We start from the raw sequence: 18,937 nt of genomic DNA on the forward strand, positions 1-18,937 counted from the left end.
TAGCAATTGTTGGCTGTAGGATCCTCAGGATTAAATTTGGGATCTCAGAAACACGGGGCAAACAGATTTCTGTTGTTCCAATCTGAGACTTGTATAAATAGATGTTCTATACCACATGGACATCTAAATAGAAAGCTAGTCTCCCTTTTGTTTTGTTGTTATAATAACTTTCACTCATCAGGGAAGGTTTTCCACTAGACCGTGGCTGTGGGGATTTGTGATCATTCAGCTATAAGAGCATCAGTGAGATCAGACACTGATGTTGAGTCAGGAGGTCTGGGGTGTATTCAGTGTTCCAGTTCATCCCAAAGGTGTTCAGTTGGTTTGAAGTCAGGACTTATGAGTTCTTTCACTTCAGTCTTGGCAAACCATGTCTTTATAAAGCTCACTTTGTGCACAGGGGCATTGTCGTGCTGGAACAGATTTGGGCCTTATGTTAATGTAAAAAACACTATATAACTATATATGCATTTCAAATGTGTGCCATCACTGTGATGTAGGAATACACATGAATAAGAATTTTATGTCTCCACATGCTTTCTACAACTAAAGAAAAAACATGAATGCAAAACTATGTGACTGCATTTTTATTTCCGCTCCCAAACAATAACACATTTTGGAAATTTGAATTTCATAAGTGAAACCACAGACTCATCATAAACTCCACTCTTGCATGTATTGTTATATTAAAAAAAAAAAAGGTTAAAAAAGGTGTAAAAGAAAATAGAACATAAAATCAATTCAGCTTGAACCTGAAGATATTTATCTATTAAAAGGAATATACATGATCTATTTTAATGCAATGTCCTGATCTTCTTACACAGCAACAAGTAAAATAGTTTCATTTGTGCAAATTACCTGCATAGTCAGTAAACAGTTTTATAATATTCAGTGTTTCATCCACATGAATACACACAACCTATTATTGTTTTCTCCAGTAATATTGGATTTAATAGAAAGTTTTCCCACGTTTTAAATTAAAAGGAAGACAAAACGGAAGACAAAAAAAGAAGACAAAAAGGAAGGAAGGAAGGAAGGAAGGAAGGAAGGAAGACTCTAAAAGCTCTCAGAGTTGTCTACTTAAAAAAAAATTTCTTACATTAAAATGAACCTGTACCATTCACTCAAGATTATAAAAACCAGGAGCTAGGATTTTGTGGGAACAGAAGACACTGAATGCTTCATAGTGTGCTGGACCAAGTCTTTTTCTAAAAGCATCTTCCCACAAGTTTCACACTGCACAATATCAGACTTATCCTCTAACTCCATCGCTGCATTGTCCAGGTCCCGCTTTTCCTCCTCAGGGTGTTTGTCTGTATTTTGTTCACTGTTTTCTGATGATAACTCAGTCTGGTTTAAATGAATCGATGATTTTGGGATTTGATCCTCATCAGGCTTTTTCAGGGGTGAACTGTCACACATCACTGCTGAAGAATCAGGAGGCTGCATGTTTACAGTACCGAGAACATCTCTCTCTATGTTTGCATCACTGCTCTTTTCATGTGGGGTGTTACTGGTTTCCAGCCTCGACCCTTCCTGCTTTCCATCATCCGCCTTCCCCTCTGCACTGGCCGATGCTGAGGTGGATGAGCTTGATACATTTTCTTTCTTATCACCGGTTTTTTTCATCACGTTTAAGATTTGCAGGATCTCCAAGTTTGACAAAACTTTCTTTGTCTGCTCGTTATTCGCAGAGAACTGTGGACTGCGCACTATCAGCTTAGAGCTGACGGCAGCCACTTGCTTATTTTCTTTTCTCACTGCAAATATTTTAGGCATTGACCCGACCGTGCCTGGACCCTGTAATAGTGTCCATCCTACTTTTGTGTTTTTCATGGATATCAGAACGTTTGATCCAGACACAGGGCGAGCCACGTCTTTTAACACCACTGTTTTTACAGGCTCTTTATGTAGAGAACTGTTATTAGAGGGTAATGGAATATGAATGACCTGTGGAGCTGACACAGATTTCTTTGAGACATCTGAAGTAGGCTTTTGAGGATTCAGGATGCTGCTGGATGTGGATGTGGATGTGGAGGGTACAGGCACAAACATAACCAGGGGTACAGGAGAATGAGGCTCTTTATTCATGCTGACTGCAGTCAGACCTACAGCAGGTTGTGGTTGGCTGCTTACTGTGTTGGTTGGATGCAAGAGCACGTGCTGTGGCATGGTTTGAATTTGCTTGCTTTGTGCAGTGGTGACAACACCCTTCTTCACTGATTTTGGCTTTTGCTTCTTTATGGCAATCTGCAAACACAGTGTTATAAAGGTGAGTTATTTGATGAGTGCATTTCATCACTAAACAGACAGCATGTTGAATGGTTCTGGGATGAGAAATAAACTTTGTGTTACAGGTTGTATACCAGTGCTACATACATGTTTCTGAATCTGCACCTTGCATTATTTTCATGAAGTGTGGCTAAAGATGACCGGAAACCAGCTCTTTCCTCCTATCTATAAGATTTGTACAACCCTTGGGTATGAAATCAGCTGGTTGACTGCTTCGATCTTTTTAAATTTAATATCATCATTCGCATGTTAGGGTTCCTTCCATTCAATTCAAAACATAGGGTCTGGTTAGCAGGCTGCTGTTTCTTGGTGGTAGTACTAATCAAGAGTAATTGTGAGACTGTTCACTAAAATCTCACTAAGCAGCAGCGCTAACTGCTGACAAAGCCAGTCTACTTCTGATGGCAGACACACCGGGCCTTATTCATCAAAGACGGATATAGAACAGAAATATAGAACACAAAAATGTCCACATTTTATCACTATACCTGTATAATCAAAATCCCTTCTGATTTGAGTGTGTCAACATTAAAGAGTATTTTATCAGAATTACTAGATATGTGTTCAGAAACTTATGATAAAATGTAAATAACAGCGTTTTGCCGTGACCCAGGTTCAATTCCCGGCAGGGAACTAAAGGGGTTAACTCTCAGTGCCGGTCCCAAGCACAGATAAAAATGGGAGGGTTACATCAGGAAGGGCATCCGGCGTACAACCTGTCACATCAAATATGCAGACCGGATGATCCACTGTGCCAATGCTGAACAGGGAGCATCCAAAAGAACACCAAAAACAGTGTCGCATGTAATTTGTAAATGTGCAGATGTACACTACCAGTCAAAAGTTTGGACACACCTTTTAATTCAATGTTTTTTGTTTAGGGATTTATTTTCTACATTCTAGAACAATACTGGAGATTTCAAAACTATGAAATAACACACATGGACTTAAGTAATCCATATGTAATGACAACAAAAAACAGTCGGTTGTTATTTTAAGACACGAAGGTCAGGTGTTCTGGAATAGTTCTTGCAAGAACAGTATTGTCAAGTGCATTTGCAAAACCCATCAAGCACCATGATGAAACTGGCTCACATGAAGACCATCCCAGGAAAGCAAGACCAAAACTGACCTCTGCTGCAGAGCAGAAGTTCATTTAGAGTTACCAGCCTCAAAAATCACCAATTAACAGCACCTCAGATTAGAGCCGTTATGAAGGCTTTACAGAGCATCAGTAGCAGACATATCTCAATATCAACTGTTCAAAGGACATTATTGTGGATTTCGGCCGCCTTCAGCATTGTTTTACAGTGTAGAAAGAAATAAACGTCAGGAAAGACCATGGAATTAGAAGATGTGTCCAAACTTTTGACGGGTAGTGTAAGTCTGCTTTATCAACCCATCATTCAGACAAAGTGGACCATAACATAACATCAATTCTAAAACATGGCAGATTCGATTTTATTTAATTTGTTTCCATTCATTTCTTTTTAATTTACTGTTTATACAAAATAAATTAAAACCAATGGGTGAATACTTGGCTCATCTGCATTTCAAATGAAATATTATAACCTGAGATCGCCTTGAAAATGAATTCCTTGTTAACGTGTTCAAAAGATACACAACCCCTGTACACTAATGAGTAGTGGATACTACACCATTTCAGAAATCTCAAAGGCTGTACTGCTCAAACAACACGACTTCTATCCCCAGCAGCCTGGTGTTTTTGTGGCAGTAGCAATGTGCACATTATACATGCAGCTGAGGCTGGTATTAAATCCCAGGTGACTCACACCTGATCCCCAAATCCTGCTTTCTCATGAAAACAAACAGGAGAGCTGTCTATGTCCATCACTGTGTTTACAAAAACAAACACAAAAAAAACAGAAGTAACAGAACAATGTGAAAGAATGATTGTTATGGGATGTGGGCAGCATGAACTGTTCTGCAAAGAGAACTAGAGGTATAGGCATAGATGTGCTGAAAAAATTTGATATTTGTTATTTTCATATTAACTGGAAGTTGAATGTCAATCTGTTAGATCGACACGTTTCACTCCTCACCCAAACAGCTTCTTAAGTCTGCTTCTAGTGAAATGTTTCGCTCTAACAAAAGCCTGACTCAACTTCCAGATAAGTGCACCTAGATAACTGATGATCTTCACACGCACGTTTTTATGTTAACTAAAGCTCTTGACTTCTATCTCACGCATCTACATGATTTTATGCATTGTGCTTCTGCTACATGATCAGCTACTTCAAATCTAAACTCTTTACATCTAATATTACAAATGCAATAGACCTATTTAAAGGACAGAAATAAAATTGTTGACATATGATAAATCTAATAGTTACAGTAAATGACAGATCAGTATTATCCTAATGTAAAACATAATCATGTTTGAAATCAATTAAATGAACATTCCAATTAAATGTTGCTCTGTTGCAATGAATATATCAATGATACTTATATTAGCTGTATATTGTACGGTTAATATTGTATGAGGAAAAAAAACAATAAATGTATTTACCTCTGCTGGATTCACCAGGCCGCATGTTTTAAGGTGGCTGTCATAAGCCTGTTGATGACAGAAGCCCAGGCCGCACTCTTTGCAGAGGCATGGCCGCTGAGCCACATGGCCACCCATGTGCGACATGAGCATGATGGACGAGCGGAATCCCATCCCGCACTCCGAGCACCTCATGACCCTCTGATGCGTCCCAGCGTGCTTCTTCAGTTCCTCTGAACTGTCGAAGACTTGCCCACACTCCATGCATCGGATGTCATTTGTCTTCGCACTAAGAGCCGTCTGATGACCCCAGCAACCCGTGTCCTTCTTGTGCTTCTGGAAGTCTTCCTGACTCTTAAAGATGACGAGACATGCCACGCACTGCAACTGCTCTGGTTTACACTCATGCTTCAAGTACAGAGATGATAAACGGAAATGCCGTTTGCAGCGTATGCAGGTGTAGGGCAAAAGACCCAGGTGATGAAAGCTGTGGCGCAGGAGGACGGCTTTGGTCGAGAAGGCCAGGCCGCAGTCAGTACAGAGGAATACGCCTTTATTGTGTCTCTTGAGATGGTACAGCATGGAGCTGCGGTGGCGGAAGCTGCGTTCGCACTTTGGGCACGGGTAGCGTTTTGTGCGCCGCTTGTGTGTTTGCACATGCTTCTTGCACTCTGCCATGCTGGTGAAAATGCGCTTGCAGAGGTCGCACTGATAGAACTTGTCTTCAAAATGGTTTGTGTCCAGATGCTGCTGCAGGTCCTCCTGTGATGAGAACTGGGCTGCGCAAACGATGCACTGGATAGCATGCGAGCGCAGGTGCTTACGATAGTTCACTAAATGGCAGAACTGTTTTCCACATTCAGCACAGCGGTAGAGACGAACACCATTATGTACATGCAAATGCTCATGTAGGAGGAAAGACGTGGAAAATGTGAGACTGCACACTTGGCAGCGATGCTCTTCAGAACCGTTTGTATCTGCAGAGAAATAACAGCGACTGATTAAATTTTCCATTTCACACATTATGCGGCTAATCAGTAAACATCCAGACAGATATATTTACCAAATAAGAGACTAATGTGATCATTTGAGCTGTTCAGCTCAGGCTTATGTTCTCTGCGCTACATTTCAGACAGCTGGTGCAATCCCCCCCCAAACCCCCCGGCCCAAAAAATGGCAAAACCAAACAGCGAAGCCTAACTATTTATTACTCTGTTTCTTTATGCATTTTAATAAGTTTGGTATGGTTTATTTATTTTTTATTCACACAGTGCTTTAATATCCGTGTGTCATATCAAATTTTAAAATATTTTACTAAACTGTACTTCATTCACATAGTCTATTATCTCCCAAATCAATAGTGAAAAAATATTTAAAAATATAGAAATAATATCAAATGTACTGATCTTTACACCCCTATTACAGTGGATATTAAAAATTAATCATTTTAAATAATCTCCCCATGCTATAAATGCAGGTTTTGTGATGTTAAACAATAAAACCAAGATGAATACCGTCAGGACTTTTGCTTCGAACGTGACAGCAGAAGCATGCATAAACAAACAAATAAATAAATAATTGAATAAATATGGCTGTATACGTGTGCACATTCATTGATTAATACTCTGTTCAGGAACATTTTGCTTGTAATACAGCGCTCAGTATTTTGGGTCTTTCATTCTGGCAATTTTATTCCACTTTTCCCGGCTAAAGTATGTCAGATCCATCAAACAGTGAGGGGATCACCTGTGCAGCCATGCCACAGGTTTTTGTCAGGATTTAGATCTGGGCTCTGATTGGATCATACCACCACACTGATCCCTCGATCGTGAGTAGCATGAGTTCTTTGGGTGATATTCTTCATTTGTGGGCTGTGGAATATGGTGGAAAAACAAAAACATCACAGCCCACAAATGAAGAATATGAGACATTATCGTCACATGCTGGGAGAGATCAGAACCTGACGGATTTTCCTGCAGGTACTTTAATGTTACTATAGATCTCTCAGTAGCCTCCCTCAGGTGAAAAAAAAATCACCCGTCCTTTTGTCACTTTCTTAAGAGCGCTCCTGTTCTTGCTAATGTCATTGTGGTGCTCAGATTTCCCCACTTCTTGTTGATGACCTTCACAGTACTCCTCAGTATGTGCAATGTTTTGGAATTTCTTTGTAACTCTCGAATGAGTGATATGTTTGCAGAATGAGATCCTCTACATGTTCTTTCCAGACCGTGGCTTCAACATTTGGATGAAACCAAGAAGAAAAGAATCCTACAGAAACTTTATTTAGAGTTCATCAGAATCACTTCACTGACGTCAAGTGGATGATCTTTGCTTTTGGACATGTTCGAACAGGATTGGACAATTTTACACACATTTCTCACACTTCAGACTAATCAGATTGTTGCCGTTTTCTTCCCTCCGCTAAAACATTTCTCACTGGTTTTCACTTGTATGCTGTTAGTTGCTGTAAAATCATAACGGCAGAAAAAAAAAGTTCTATCAAGATTCATCTTGGTTTCATTTTGTTTACGTCACAAAAGCCCGCAGTGTTATCAGGGTTGTGCAGACCTTCGGTACCCACTGTAGACAATGTTGGAAATGAAAACAATAAAACGCTCCGACACGGTGTATGGTGGAAAAGTGCTATAAATAAAATGACACAATCCCACACTTAACAATTAGCTTCATCTGATACAACCTAAAGCTTATAATTGCAGGAAAATTCACCTCAACAAGCAACTCAAAAAATAATTCATATTTGGGCTGTCAATACACAGTGCTAATGAGTTTAAAAGTATTTCACAATGTAATGTATTCCATGTCTATGCAGTGTAACTTTTCAATTCTTTATAATGACATGTAAGGATAATCTACACAAAGGCTGTCTTTTCACACACCCACATACCTGAAGACAAAACATCATCGCCTCCCTCTTCATCTGTCAAGCTACCATCATCATCATCATGGCTGGCGTCATCTTCTTCATCATCTTCCTCCTCCTCCTCATCTTCTTCTTCTTCTTCTTCTTCTTCTCCAGAAACATCAGCAACGCTCACCAGCTTCCTCTCAGCTCCTCTTTCCCTGACCTCCTTGTCGTTTTTTCTCTGATCTCCGTGCATTTTTTTCTTTTTATCCTCCTTAAATTGCTCGTCCGCATTTTCATCGTACCATGGACATTTTCTTCTTTTCTCTCCCACAGATCCACTTTCTTTTTCACGAACAGTCCGGCTGCTTTCGCCTGTACTGGTCTCTGTGGAATCGACATGAACTAAACTGGGATTGTCTTTGGGAATGGGCTGAACAGACTGGGAAGACACAACTGGAGTGAGATGAGCCACATCTAGTTCCTCATCCGCGAGGATTTCCACTGGCATGGGACACGAAGACGATGCTGGTGGTGTTGGTGTTGTTGATGAAGATGATGAGGAAGATGATGCATATTCCACGTCTGAAGTCTGATGTGTCTCTCTCTGTTTTAAATCCTGAAAATCCCAGCTTGAAAAGCCCAGCTCTGTTAGCTGGATGTCAATGGTCAACTCTGAAGACATTGTCTGCTTGTTACCGGAGAAATATTAAAGGATGTTAGGAGACTTTTTTTTTTTTTTGCATGCGCTCCTTTGCAATATGAAGAAGATTATTAATCCGGGAGGTTTACCGTGTTACCAAAACAGGCTTTTGTTGCTGAAAGCAGCTTAGCTTAGTAACTCTGCTACTCCAGCACGCGCCTCTAGGTTTCCGCTTTCGCCTTCACAGACGATTCACACCAAAGCTGTCCGACATTTCACCTTCCCAAGGGGAAGAACTACTCCCAAACACATCAAATAAAAACCCAAAACAAAAGCTTTCGCAGATAAAATTGTGAAGGAGCTGTCTGTGCTCGCGGATCTTCCTCTTCTTCCTTGACGTCTTGACGGCGGTTAGTGGAGCAGGCTAAAGTGTAGCACCGCCATCTAAAGGACTGGAGAGTGGAGGCGTCAGAAATACTACCAAAAATTTCCAAAATAAAATATCATTTAAGACGTGTATTTTGACTGTCACTCAATTCTACTGGAAAATATCCCTTAACTGTTCAGGGTAGATGAATAAATGACTGAAATATTAGTCTAATTTTGCCTGACTCACTGAGAGTGAAGGTATCACACCGGTCTCAGCTGGGGTTCAGCAGTGTGCTCTCAGGTCCATCTGTTGTTTCACACTGAAAAGATGCTTTCAACAACAAAAGCTCATGGTTACTAAATCCACTTGACTATATAGAGTTTTAGAAAGGACATTATTTTATAACTCTCCGGTGTCACCCAGATGAGGATGGGTTCCCCTTTGAGTCTGGTTCCTCTCAAGGTTTCTTCCTCAGATTGTCTCAGGGTTTTTTTTTCTCACCATCACCTCTAGCTTGATAATTAGGGGCCAATATAAATTTTTATATTTCTATAACGCTGCTTAGAGACAAGGTCTCATTGGTAAAAGCACTGTATAAATGAAATTGAATTGAAAAATTTGTTATTTTAGCTGCCGACCACAATTAAGTAATGAATATCAATATGCAGACTTTCGGCTCTTATCTGAGAGAATGTACAACCCAAATCGAGCCAACATGCAGAAATTACAACACGATTTTATATGTAAAAAGTAACTGAACAACTCCCTCATTATTGTACTTTGACGCAAATGGCTAAAAGGTTGACTTCAAGCATGACGTCAAGGAAGAAGAGGAAAAGCACAGACAGCTCCTTCACAGGTTTATCTGTGAAAGCTTTTGTTTTGGGTTTTTATTTGATGTACTTGGAAGCATGACATTTTCATTTAGGATCTTTTGCTGTTAACTCAATCTGAATTCCACAGTAACTTCACTATTTTACTGCCTGTGAAGCAGACCATCATTAGGCTGAAAAATGAATACAGATCCACTAGAGACCACTGTGGCTGTGGCCAAATCCACTATTTGGTTCAAAAAAATAATGTACTGGTGAACTCAGAAACACCAAAAGGTCTGGAAGACTAGGGAAAACAGCTGTAGCATATTCTTTGAAGATTATTTGTTGAACAAAAAACAATTCACAACTGTTGGCCAGATGAAAAACATGCCTTATATGGCAAGAGTATCTGTGTCAAAGCTGACAACCAAGAGAAACCTTTGCCACACTAAATACAGTGGGTTTACCACAAGATGTAAGGAGTTGAAATTAAATAATGAAAATGATTTCAATGTGCAGGCTTTTATTCGAGGACATTTACAACCAAATCAGGTGAACTGTGTAGATTACATATAAAGCACTATTTATATGCGCCCAACTAAAAATAATCATTTTTAATGCTTTTGTAAAGGTTATGAGGATGGTGTGATCATCAGATGTCCATATACTTTTGGACATGTAATGTTTTGTAAACATAGAGATCACAAAGATCTTCCACACCAGAATTGGATAAAATGAATGTTTTTGGGTTCGACCCACATGCTGAAATATTTGTTAAATGTAACTGAATATTTTGGTGACTGTAGACAGACAGCTCATATACATGAGCCATATTTTAACTCTATTAAACATTACAGCGGTTTGTTCGCATGATTGTTTGAGGCTGCTCTAATTACTTACTGTTCTAACGATATTATTCATTACTGAATGTATAAAAGCTGACTGGGGAATACTAAAAAAACACTTTCTGTAATGAATCCCAGAGAGGAGGAATGTCCTGTTACACTGTAGGTTTTCTTTCTTGTTGACAGCAACAGACCACACATTTGGAGTTGACCTCCACATTGCTCAGCTGTTTGACTGCATTATTCTGTGCATCAGGTTCCACATCACCAGGTAATATCTGATGACATTAGAATGGTGTAGAAAACTAGTATTTGCAGATTTTGGTTATTATTTATTTGGTTATTATATATTATTTCCCAATAATGGTAACAAATTAGGGATAAAGTAGAGAGAACTTGTTGAAGCATTGGTGTACATGTAACAGATTTTTCCTGATTTTTATTTTTTTTTGTCCCAACACACACTGCAGTACTGTACACGCCTATTTTGTAGAACTAAATCTCAGCACAAGTTTTAGAATTACATGAAGAAACAAAACATACTAGTCAGTAATTATAATGACTTTAGACATGGTTACACCACTAAATGATCGAAGAAAATATTAATATTGTCCAAGCGTGAAAAATAATCCACTACGCCTTTATCTGAGCTGTCTGTTTCCACCATGTGCTGGTCCAAAATACCTGGGTACCTAAACTTTACATTACTTCAGAACAATTGATTCATTTTATTTGACCATTTTGATTGAATCAGAGTTAAATTAACTAAAGTAAGACAAAGAATAGAGAAATTGCTGGACAATGAAACATTTGCACACTGATTCCATAGCAGCTCCTTAAGGTGGTGTTCTTTAATTTGAAATCATTTAGGCAACATGGGGGAAAATTACACTGAAGATACAGCAGGAGGATACATTTTTTCCAGCAGGCTATAGTGGTCAAAGTTTACTATAGTAAACAAAAAAAAAATAAAAAAAATAAAAAAAGATCATTAAATCATGGCCCACTGTGTATGCATTCATTTACAGATGTCAGATGAAACATTTGTACTTGCTCGATAACATGGAGACAGACCTGAGCTAACTCTTCCTAATCAAATTTGAACAATTCGATCATCTGTGCATCATATAGCTGCATTTAAGAGTCGGAACATGTATCTGCATTACTATGATAAAACGGAGAGGTAAAAAAGTTCACATTGAACAATCCTCATCAAGTAATCACAGTAATACAACTGCTGGTTAAAGTTTTAATGACTTACAGAGAACATATGCACCATTAAAAAGTTAGCGGATACAAATCTTCTCAAAACAAGTAGCTGAAAGGAGACTGAATTCACTTCTACATAGCAACAGGTTCTGTACATGTCATCTTGCTGTGTCATCATGATCAGGAGCCACAGATTATAAACAAATAAAATTAAAAATCTTTCTTTTTTAAAAAACTGGGGTAACATGGGTAATCATTTCTTATCTCTTATTACAGTTCTGGATTTTTAGTCACAGGTAACAAAGTTAAAAGTAACGCCTTGTGGTGCAACAGGAAATTAAATAATCTGCTAATTCACTAATTGATGCTTGCCATCAGAAAAGACTAATTCCATTTAAATCATACCTTTCTTCCCAAACTTCTAAAAAATAATGTAAAAACAAGTCACTCATGATATTTATAAAAATCACATTAAAATATTTGAATAAAAGCCAAATGCAAAGCCTTTCACTACGAGTAGGCTTTTTTTTCCTTTTTTTTTTAAAAATCAGGTTCATGCCCCTACAATTCTAGCATATGTGAGACATGGGTTTGATTATGCTATACATTTTAAATTGTGGCCCAATCCTTATACTATGCCACAGCTATAAAAACATGTCAAAATGAAATGAGGAAGCCATAGGGGACTTTTGGGTTTCCAGTTTCCACATAAAACTCTAAATAGTTTCACCAACTCAAAGCATCTCAAGCCTGTCTCCAACCCATACACCAAAACATGTTTTTCTTCTCTTCTTCCACTCAAGTCCGCTTTAAACCCACTTGAAACCCTAACCCCTTTCCGTCAAAGCCTCATTCCTCTCTCATGCTCAGCTTATCTCTTGCTGCCCCCAGCAGACTTCTCATCCTCCTTCCCATGGCTCTGCTGGTGGGCTTTAAGGTTGCTCTCTCGGCCAAAGCTCTTGCCACATGTTGAGCAGGAGTAACGGCCAGCCTTGTGTGCGCGGGCCATGTGAGCCTCCAGCTGCTCGGCACGGTTAAAGCTCTCTTCGCATTCTTGGCATGGATGTGCCTTGCGCTGCGTGTGCTTTTCTTTCTTGTGTGCTCGGAGCTGAGCTGGTGAGGAGAAAACCTGGTCACACTCTGGGCACGGGATCTGACGAGCTGTCGGAGAAACCGCCTTTGTTTTCTTGCTGTCGGATTTGTTTTCTTCACCTTTAGGATCCTGAGAGGCAGATTTTGGTGGCCGTCCTCGCCTTCCCCCGGTTTTGGGTTTTGCCTCAGCTGCTACTGGTGCTGCTGCTGCTGCTGGTGGTGGTGGTGGTGGTGGTGCTGGGGCCGTGTCTTCCGACTTCTCTGCCATTTCATTTTCACTCCTTTTTGGTTTCTTCTCTACAGTTGCTGAGCTCGTTTCAGCTTTGGGAGGCCGGCCACGTCTCTTGACAGGGCCGCTGCCGTTGCAGTGCTGGTTTGCGGCGTGGTTTTCTTGATGATGCAGCAGCTCAGACTCCTCTTCGAATCCCCTGCCACATTTACCACAGCGGTGGGTTTTGCTGGGATTGTCAGTGTCATCTCCATCTGGTCGTGCAGGGTGTTGGGCCAGGCGGTGGGTACGGAGAAGTGCTGGGCTCCGGAATGTCTCGTTGCATTCTTTACACACAAACTGCCGCTCGGGACACACCTGCCGCCGATGTGTGGTCAACTACAGAGATGACACGAAGAAAAACCGACCAATTAAACAGAGTTGATAATCAAATGAGTTTCAGGTTATACAAGTTAATATCAGCCTTAAACAGCTTCTTTGTTGCAATAAAGCCAATAGAATCATGTACTTTGAAAAATACTCTGACTATTATACATGGAAGATTTAGCACTACGTGATATGTGAATACAAAAAGCCGACACATGAATCGCCATGTTTTGATGCTGGACTGGGAATTATCACATTTGATATTAAAATAGCCCATCCATCTTTATATATATATATATATATATATATATATTTATATGTATATCTATATATACACACAAGAAAGAGAAGCACACACAGCGCAAGGCACATCCATGCCAAGAATGCGAAGAGAGCTTTAACCACGCCGAGCAGCTGGAGGGCACTGGAATTACGATTGAAGGATATCAGCTTCATCCAGCTCAGTCTCGGTCTCACTGCCTGCTGTAAACATCACTCCAAACGTTTAACACAAACCTCATCGTTGTGCCTCACTTCATTGATCGGTATTGACTCTAACATTTGTTTGGAAATAACATTTGAGAAATTCGATCAGTTTTGTGGTCAACTTAATTTCTTTATAAGGTCATTCAAACATTAAAAAAAAAAACAGCGAGCGTAAACATTACTCTCTGTTTGTTAGGACAGAGCAGGTACAACCGCTTCAGGCACTATTAGAAGACTGATATCTAATTACAGTTGTTTAGGCATTTATCCATTTTAATCTGTCACAGATCATGACATTCCCTGTGTGAGGCAATCACACTTAACTGAAGAGGTTTTTTTAATAGACTGACTGTTTTTAACCACTGTGTTATTGTTAAACCGGCTACCTATTAAACAAAAACTGGCCATACGTATACGGTAAAACAAATTCCATCTTTCTTTCTTTCTTTTTGCCGCTTTGCCAGAATTAAGCCACATCAACATGCAACAGGTTTCTCCAGATTGCAGCACATTTGTGAAGTCTGGACTGAAATCTGCTGGAGGTCTGGAGTACGAGCTACTGGAGTGACAGCTCTTTTTGACGTGAAAAAAAATGACACGGTTAATTAACACACAGGAATATTCCTTCACCTCTGAGAATGTACGGAAGCTCTCTCTGCAGTGCGCACACTTGAAGGGCTTGTCTTCCTTGTTGTGAGTAGATTGATGCCGTGTTAGTTCCTCAGAAGATGGAAATGTGCGATCACACACATAACAAGTGAAAAGTGTGTCACACTAGAAAACAAAGCAAACAACATACTCTCTGTCATTTTATAACTCCTAAAAAAGGCCATTTTAACCACACACAAACAAGGGGTTTAGGTCACTTTTGGTTGGAACAATTACAACTACACTGAATCACTGCCATGACCACAAGAGCAAAAAAAAAAAAAAAATCAATACCAAGACTTCAAGACTTTCACTTCCCACTTTCAGATATAAAGACTTTGCACATGGAGCTTTTCTTTCTTTCTTTCTTTCTGGTAATCAGCAACACTGATACCATTACCAAAATGAGTAACCTATTTAGCATAAATCAATAAAGGTGGTCACAAACATTTTCTCGTTTTGTTTTCAGTGCATAAGAAATACATCCAGATCACTATCATATGTTATTGTTTGTTCATAACTGTGGCAACATACAGTAGGAGGATGTCACAGCATAAGATGGTATCAGAATATTGTACATTTTAATGAGTAGATAAGCATGGTATCAGACTAATACTGGTAGCAGTATTAACGGCTCCTTAAAAAGGAAACATCTGTGGGACTCAGTGATTTAAAACGAACCTGCTGCAGCTGCTGTTTGTATTCTTCACGGTGACTCTTCTTCATATGCCTCTCCTTGGCTTTAGAGTTACAGAAAGTTATAAAACACTGGAAACACTGCAAGCTCTCATGCTGGTCTGTAAATTGAACCAAAAGAGAAACACACAATATGAGTACATGTCTGGATGGCAAACATTCAACAAATAATTTTAGATTATTATAGTAAATAAGTAAAAGTAAATAGTAAAAACTATTGGGAAAAATGTCCCAGATTTTTTTGGATGTACAAACAGGAAAGGTTATATTATTTGAGTGGGATTATTTAACACGGAGTAATCTTTCTTTGTTTTGTATTCTATGTGTATTATCCACCTTGCAGTTCCGCTTCACCCTGTACATTGTGCTAAATTTTCTCTTTATAATATAATTATAATCTACATATTGTTAATTCATAGATTACCCCTAGTTTATCTATCTATACAAAAATATATAATTAGTTGGTTCTTACAAGACTGAATGACAGGCCCTGGAGAAGGCTCCTGGATGATGATTGTGGTGTACGGCTTCCCCGCTTTCTCAGCATTCACATCAGCAGGAGGAGCAGCCTCGCCTCCGCCCATCACAATTTCCTCTATCTTCAGTATATCAGAATCCATTCTGTAGAGTGGGACTATATGTAAATCCTCTACTGGAAGGAAGCACATGTATATTTACAAACCTGCTCAGACAATCATAAGGACCATAGACATTCCTCATCAATATGTACATTCAATATGTGAAAGAATAATGTTGTATAATCATGCTTTCTGGTGTCACCCAGAAGAGGAATGCGATCCTTTTGATTATGGTTCCTTCTTCAACTTCAGTAGGGAAGTGTTTTTCTTTTGCACCATTCACCTCTGTCTTAATGATTAAGGGCCAGAATATAAATATACAGCTGAACTTATTAAGAAGCTTCATGATGATGGTTATAAGCGGTCTATAAATAAAACCAAACTAGCTCTCCATTTAAAAATGACAGGTGCAAATACTAAACCACTAAAGGAACACACACACAGGAAGTAAAATGCGGTGTACTTCAATGATAACAGTCCAGCTGCTAGAAGTTCAGAGCTGTACACACATTTCCCAATGAAACATTATTCCTAACTTCTTCCGCACAATCGATCTCCTTCTCCAGTATACTTATGGCTGATTCATCAATACCGAGAAAGTCATTTAATAGCTATTAGCAGTAGTTAGTCACTAATAATGAGAAAGTTGAAGAATCCCCTTTCATGTACAGTCTGCTGTGAGGAACACTGACGGCACGGCTAAAGCTAACGAACTGGCCAGTTGGCTTCAAAAGCAGGACTAGATGTAAATGTTTTATTGTCCTGAACGTGTGGAAAGTTGAATAGCAAATTGCTTAATTAAACATTTTTTTCTTAAGAAACAAATACAGCGAGTTAGCCGCCGTAGTAAGCTGGTAATACGCTGCATAACAGTTAAACATTAGCTAACCAAGCTAACAAACCAGGGCCTAAGTGACATGGCCTTGTCCCTGCTGCATGAAAACAGACACCCGGTAAAGACAGCTGCCTCTGGGATCAGCAACAAACAGAGACGAAGTGCGCTCCTGATTTAGTTATTACTTGCTTACTGAAAAAGCTAACTTTATAAGCGCACGCCTGGCCAAATGAACCGTCGCATATGCAGATAGCTAATTTGATATTAGCGAGCTAAGCTATAGCACCATTACAATTCAAACTAGCCAACTGTTGACCTGGACTGGTTAGCCAGCTGGCTGCTAAGCAACTCCTTAACCAACCAGTTCGTATACAAATCATGTGCAAAGTATAATTGTAAAGGTGAGCCACAAAATAACGAAGGTAACACGCTTACCTTATATAGCTGCACTTTTTTATGGAGGGAAAACACCAGCACCAACTACTCATGCAAATGATGTAAAGGGGGCGCAAGTGCGTCGCGGATGTGATGGTAGCCAACGGTTAGCTGCAGGCGCGGAGATAATGGGCCTAGAGAGAGGGAACTGCGCATGCGCAGACGTCACACCGCGTCCCATCATCAGTGAATTCAGACTCTTTTCAGTGAGTCAGATCACGTGGTTCGGCGGGACAAATAAGAGCCGACTCTTTGGAGCACCAAACGGCTCACTGACTTTATTCTAATCGGACAAAAGCTTGCGCTCAACTGAAGATATTTCATGAGCTTTTTAATAAGCAAATTAGCCTTACTTTGCATTTCATTTTACAAAATATATGTAAACAATCGAAACCGATTGCCTCCTTTAATGCATAATATGATATATTATAATATATAATATATGCATATTATGCATCCTTTAATGCATAATATGATATATAATATAATGATAATAATAATGTAAAAACGTAATAAACGTTTATAAATTTGCTTAATGTAAATAATGTATCGTGAAATGTCTAATAGCAACATCTTCAACAAGCCGCAGTGCAGAAGATATTATACATGTCTCTCTTTACTCTCTCACACACTTCTGTTATACTGTTACACACACACACACTCCTGTAATAGTCTCTTTTTCTCACACACACACACACACACACACACACACACACACACACACACACACACCTGTTATACAGTCTCTTTTTCACACACACACACTCCTGTTAAACCAACTCTCTCTCTCTCTCACACACACACACACTCCTGTTATACCATCTCTTTCACACACACTCCTGTTTTACCATTTCTTTCACACACACACACACACACACACACACACACTCCTGTTATACCAACTCACTTTCACACACACACACACACACACGTTATACGTTATACCAACTCTCTTTCAGACACACACACTTCTGTTATACAGTCTCTCTTGCACACGCGCTCACACACACACAAACTTAATCATTTCACATTTTGCTCAGATGTTGAAGAGGTTTCCACAGAAGTACTTTTGATAAAACTAAACTACATGCTTTTTAAATAAAGCTCCCTAAAATGTGATATTTTGAGCTGGGGACACACACACACACACACAACCAAGATCTGATCTCAACAGAGAAAACTGAACTGTGCTGGACACACACACACACACACGCACAAAAAAACTGTGTATTGTGTTCCCAACAAGAACTGAACTGTGCTGGACACAGACACACACACACACGCACAAAAAAACTGTGTACTGTGTTCCCAACAAGAACTGAACTGTGCTGGACACGGACACACACACAACATACGCACAAAAAACTGTGTACTGTGTTCCCAACAAGAACTGAACTGTGCTGGACACGGACACACACACAACATACGCACAAAAAACTGTGTACTGTGTTCCCAACAAGAACTGAACTGTGCTGGACACGGACACACACACACACACAACACACACGCACAAAAAACTGTGTACTGTGTTCCCAACAAGAACTGAACTGTGCTGGACACGGACACACACACAACATACGCACAAAAAACTGTGTACTGTGTTCCCAACAAGAACTGAACTGTGCTGGACACAGACACACATGCACACACAAAAATTGTCCTGTTTGCACGCATATGTCACTTTACATTACACTTTATATTGATCCTGTTTACATGTCACTATTATTTGCACTCAGTCAACACTATTCTTTTGCACAGAGTCGGTCTATATGTTGTTTGTCTGAACTGTCTTGTCTTGTCATCCTGTGCACTTCATATGTCTAGTTTTTCTTGCACCTTGAGTTTTATCTCTATGTTTAGCTCAATGTTTGTCTGCATCACTGTACTTTGTCTTTGTTACGTGTAGCACCTTTGGTCTATGAGGAACGTTGTTTCACTTCACTGTGTACTGCATCAGCTATATATGGTTGAAGTGACAAAGCTTTTTTGACTATGATATTTAAAAATATGCATGATATTTAAATTT

At 39.5% G+C, this 18,937-nt stretch overlaps 2 protein-coding genes across 5 annotated transcripts; both read right to left on the reverse strand.

The window, feature by feature from the left end:
* Positions 1–572: 572 nt before the first annotated feature.
* Positions 573–8,707, reverse strand: wu:fe05a04 (zinc finger protein 37). Its single transcript, XM_058391428.1, has 3 exons — positions 7,707–8,707; positions 4,823–5,778; positions 573–2,250 (listed from the first exon to the last, which is right to left on the reverse strand). The coding sequence occupies exons 1-3, from the start codon at positions 8,347–8,349 to the stop codon at positions 1,147–1,149; spliced, it is 2,703 nt and encodes a 900-aa protein (XP_058247411.1). The 5' UTR covers positions 8,350–8,707; the 3' UTR covers positions 573–1,146.
* A 2,451-nt stretch (positions 8,708–11,158) lies between these two features.
* On the reverse strand, positions 11,159–17,069 carry LOC131354135 (zinc finger protein 575-like). 4 transcript variants are annotated; one of them, XM_058391455.1, is made up of 5 exons: positions 16,912–17,069; positions 15,536–15,712; positions 15,049–15,164; positions 14,350–14,493; positions 11,159–13,245 (listed from the first exon to the last, which is right to left on the reverse strand). In XM_058391455.1, the coding sequence occupies exons 2-5, from the start codon at positions 15,681–15,683 to the stop codon at positions 12,418–12,420; spliced, it is 1,236 nt and encodes a 411-aa protein (XP_058247438.1). In that variant the 5' UTR covers positions 15,684–15,712; positions 16,912–17,069; the 3' UTR covers positions 11,159–12,417. The 4 variants fall into 4 exon arrangements, with proteins under 4 accessions (XP_058247438.1, XP_058247429.1, XP_058247420.1 ...); XM_058391446.1 differs by having other exon boundaries at positions 15,536–15,715; positions 16,912–17,067; XM_058391437.1 differs by having other exon boundaries at positions 15,536–15,684; positions 16,912–17,066.
* Positions 17,070–18,937: the final 1,868 nt, after the last annotated feature.

Source organism: Hemibagrus wyckioides, linkage group LG01 (genome assembly GCF_019097595.1).
Source record: "Hemibagrus wyckioides isolate EC202008001 linkage group LG01, SWU_Hwy_1.0, whole genome shotgun sequence".
Taxonomy (NCBI): Eukaryota; Metazoa; Chordata; class Actinopteri; order Siluriformes; family Bagridae; genus Hemibagrus; species Hemibagrus wyckioides.

What these genes read in the sequence shown, in the direction of transcription:
- LOC131354135 (XM_058391437.1), bottom strand. Translation starts at nt 16,964, where the DNA reads ATGAGTAGTTGGTGCTGGTGTTTTCCCTCCATAAAAAAGTGCAGCTAT. An exon ending in AGGGCCTGTCATTCAGTCTT is followed by an intron (nt 15,165 to 15,535) that starts GTAAGAACCAAC and finishes TTCAATTTACAG; the next exon opens with ACCAGCATGAGAGCTTGCAG. An exon ending in ACAAACAGCAGCTGCAGCAG is followed by an intron (nt 14,494 to 15,048) that starts GTTCGTTTTAAA and finishes TTTGTTTTCTAG; the next exon opens with TGTGACACACTTTTCACTTG.
- wu:fe05a04 (XM_058391428.1), bottom strand. Translation starts at nt 8,349, where the DNA reads ATGTCTTCAGAGTTGACCATTGACATCCAGCTAACAGAGCTGGGCTTT. An exon ending in CGATGATGTTTTGTCTTCAG is followed by an intron (nt 5,779 to 7,706) that starts GTATGTGGGTGT and finishes ATTTCTCTGCAG; the next exon opens with ATACAAACGGTTCTGAAGAG. An exon ending in GCCTGGTGAATCCAGCAGAG is followed by an intron (nt 2,251 to 4,822) that starts GTAAATACATTT and finishes CTGTGTTTGCAG; the next exon opens with ATTGCCATAAAGAAGCAAAA.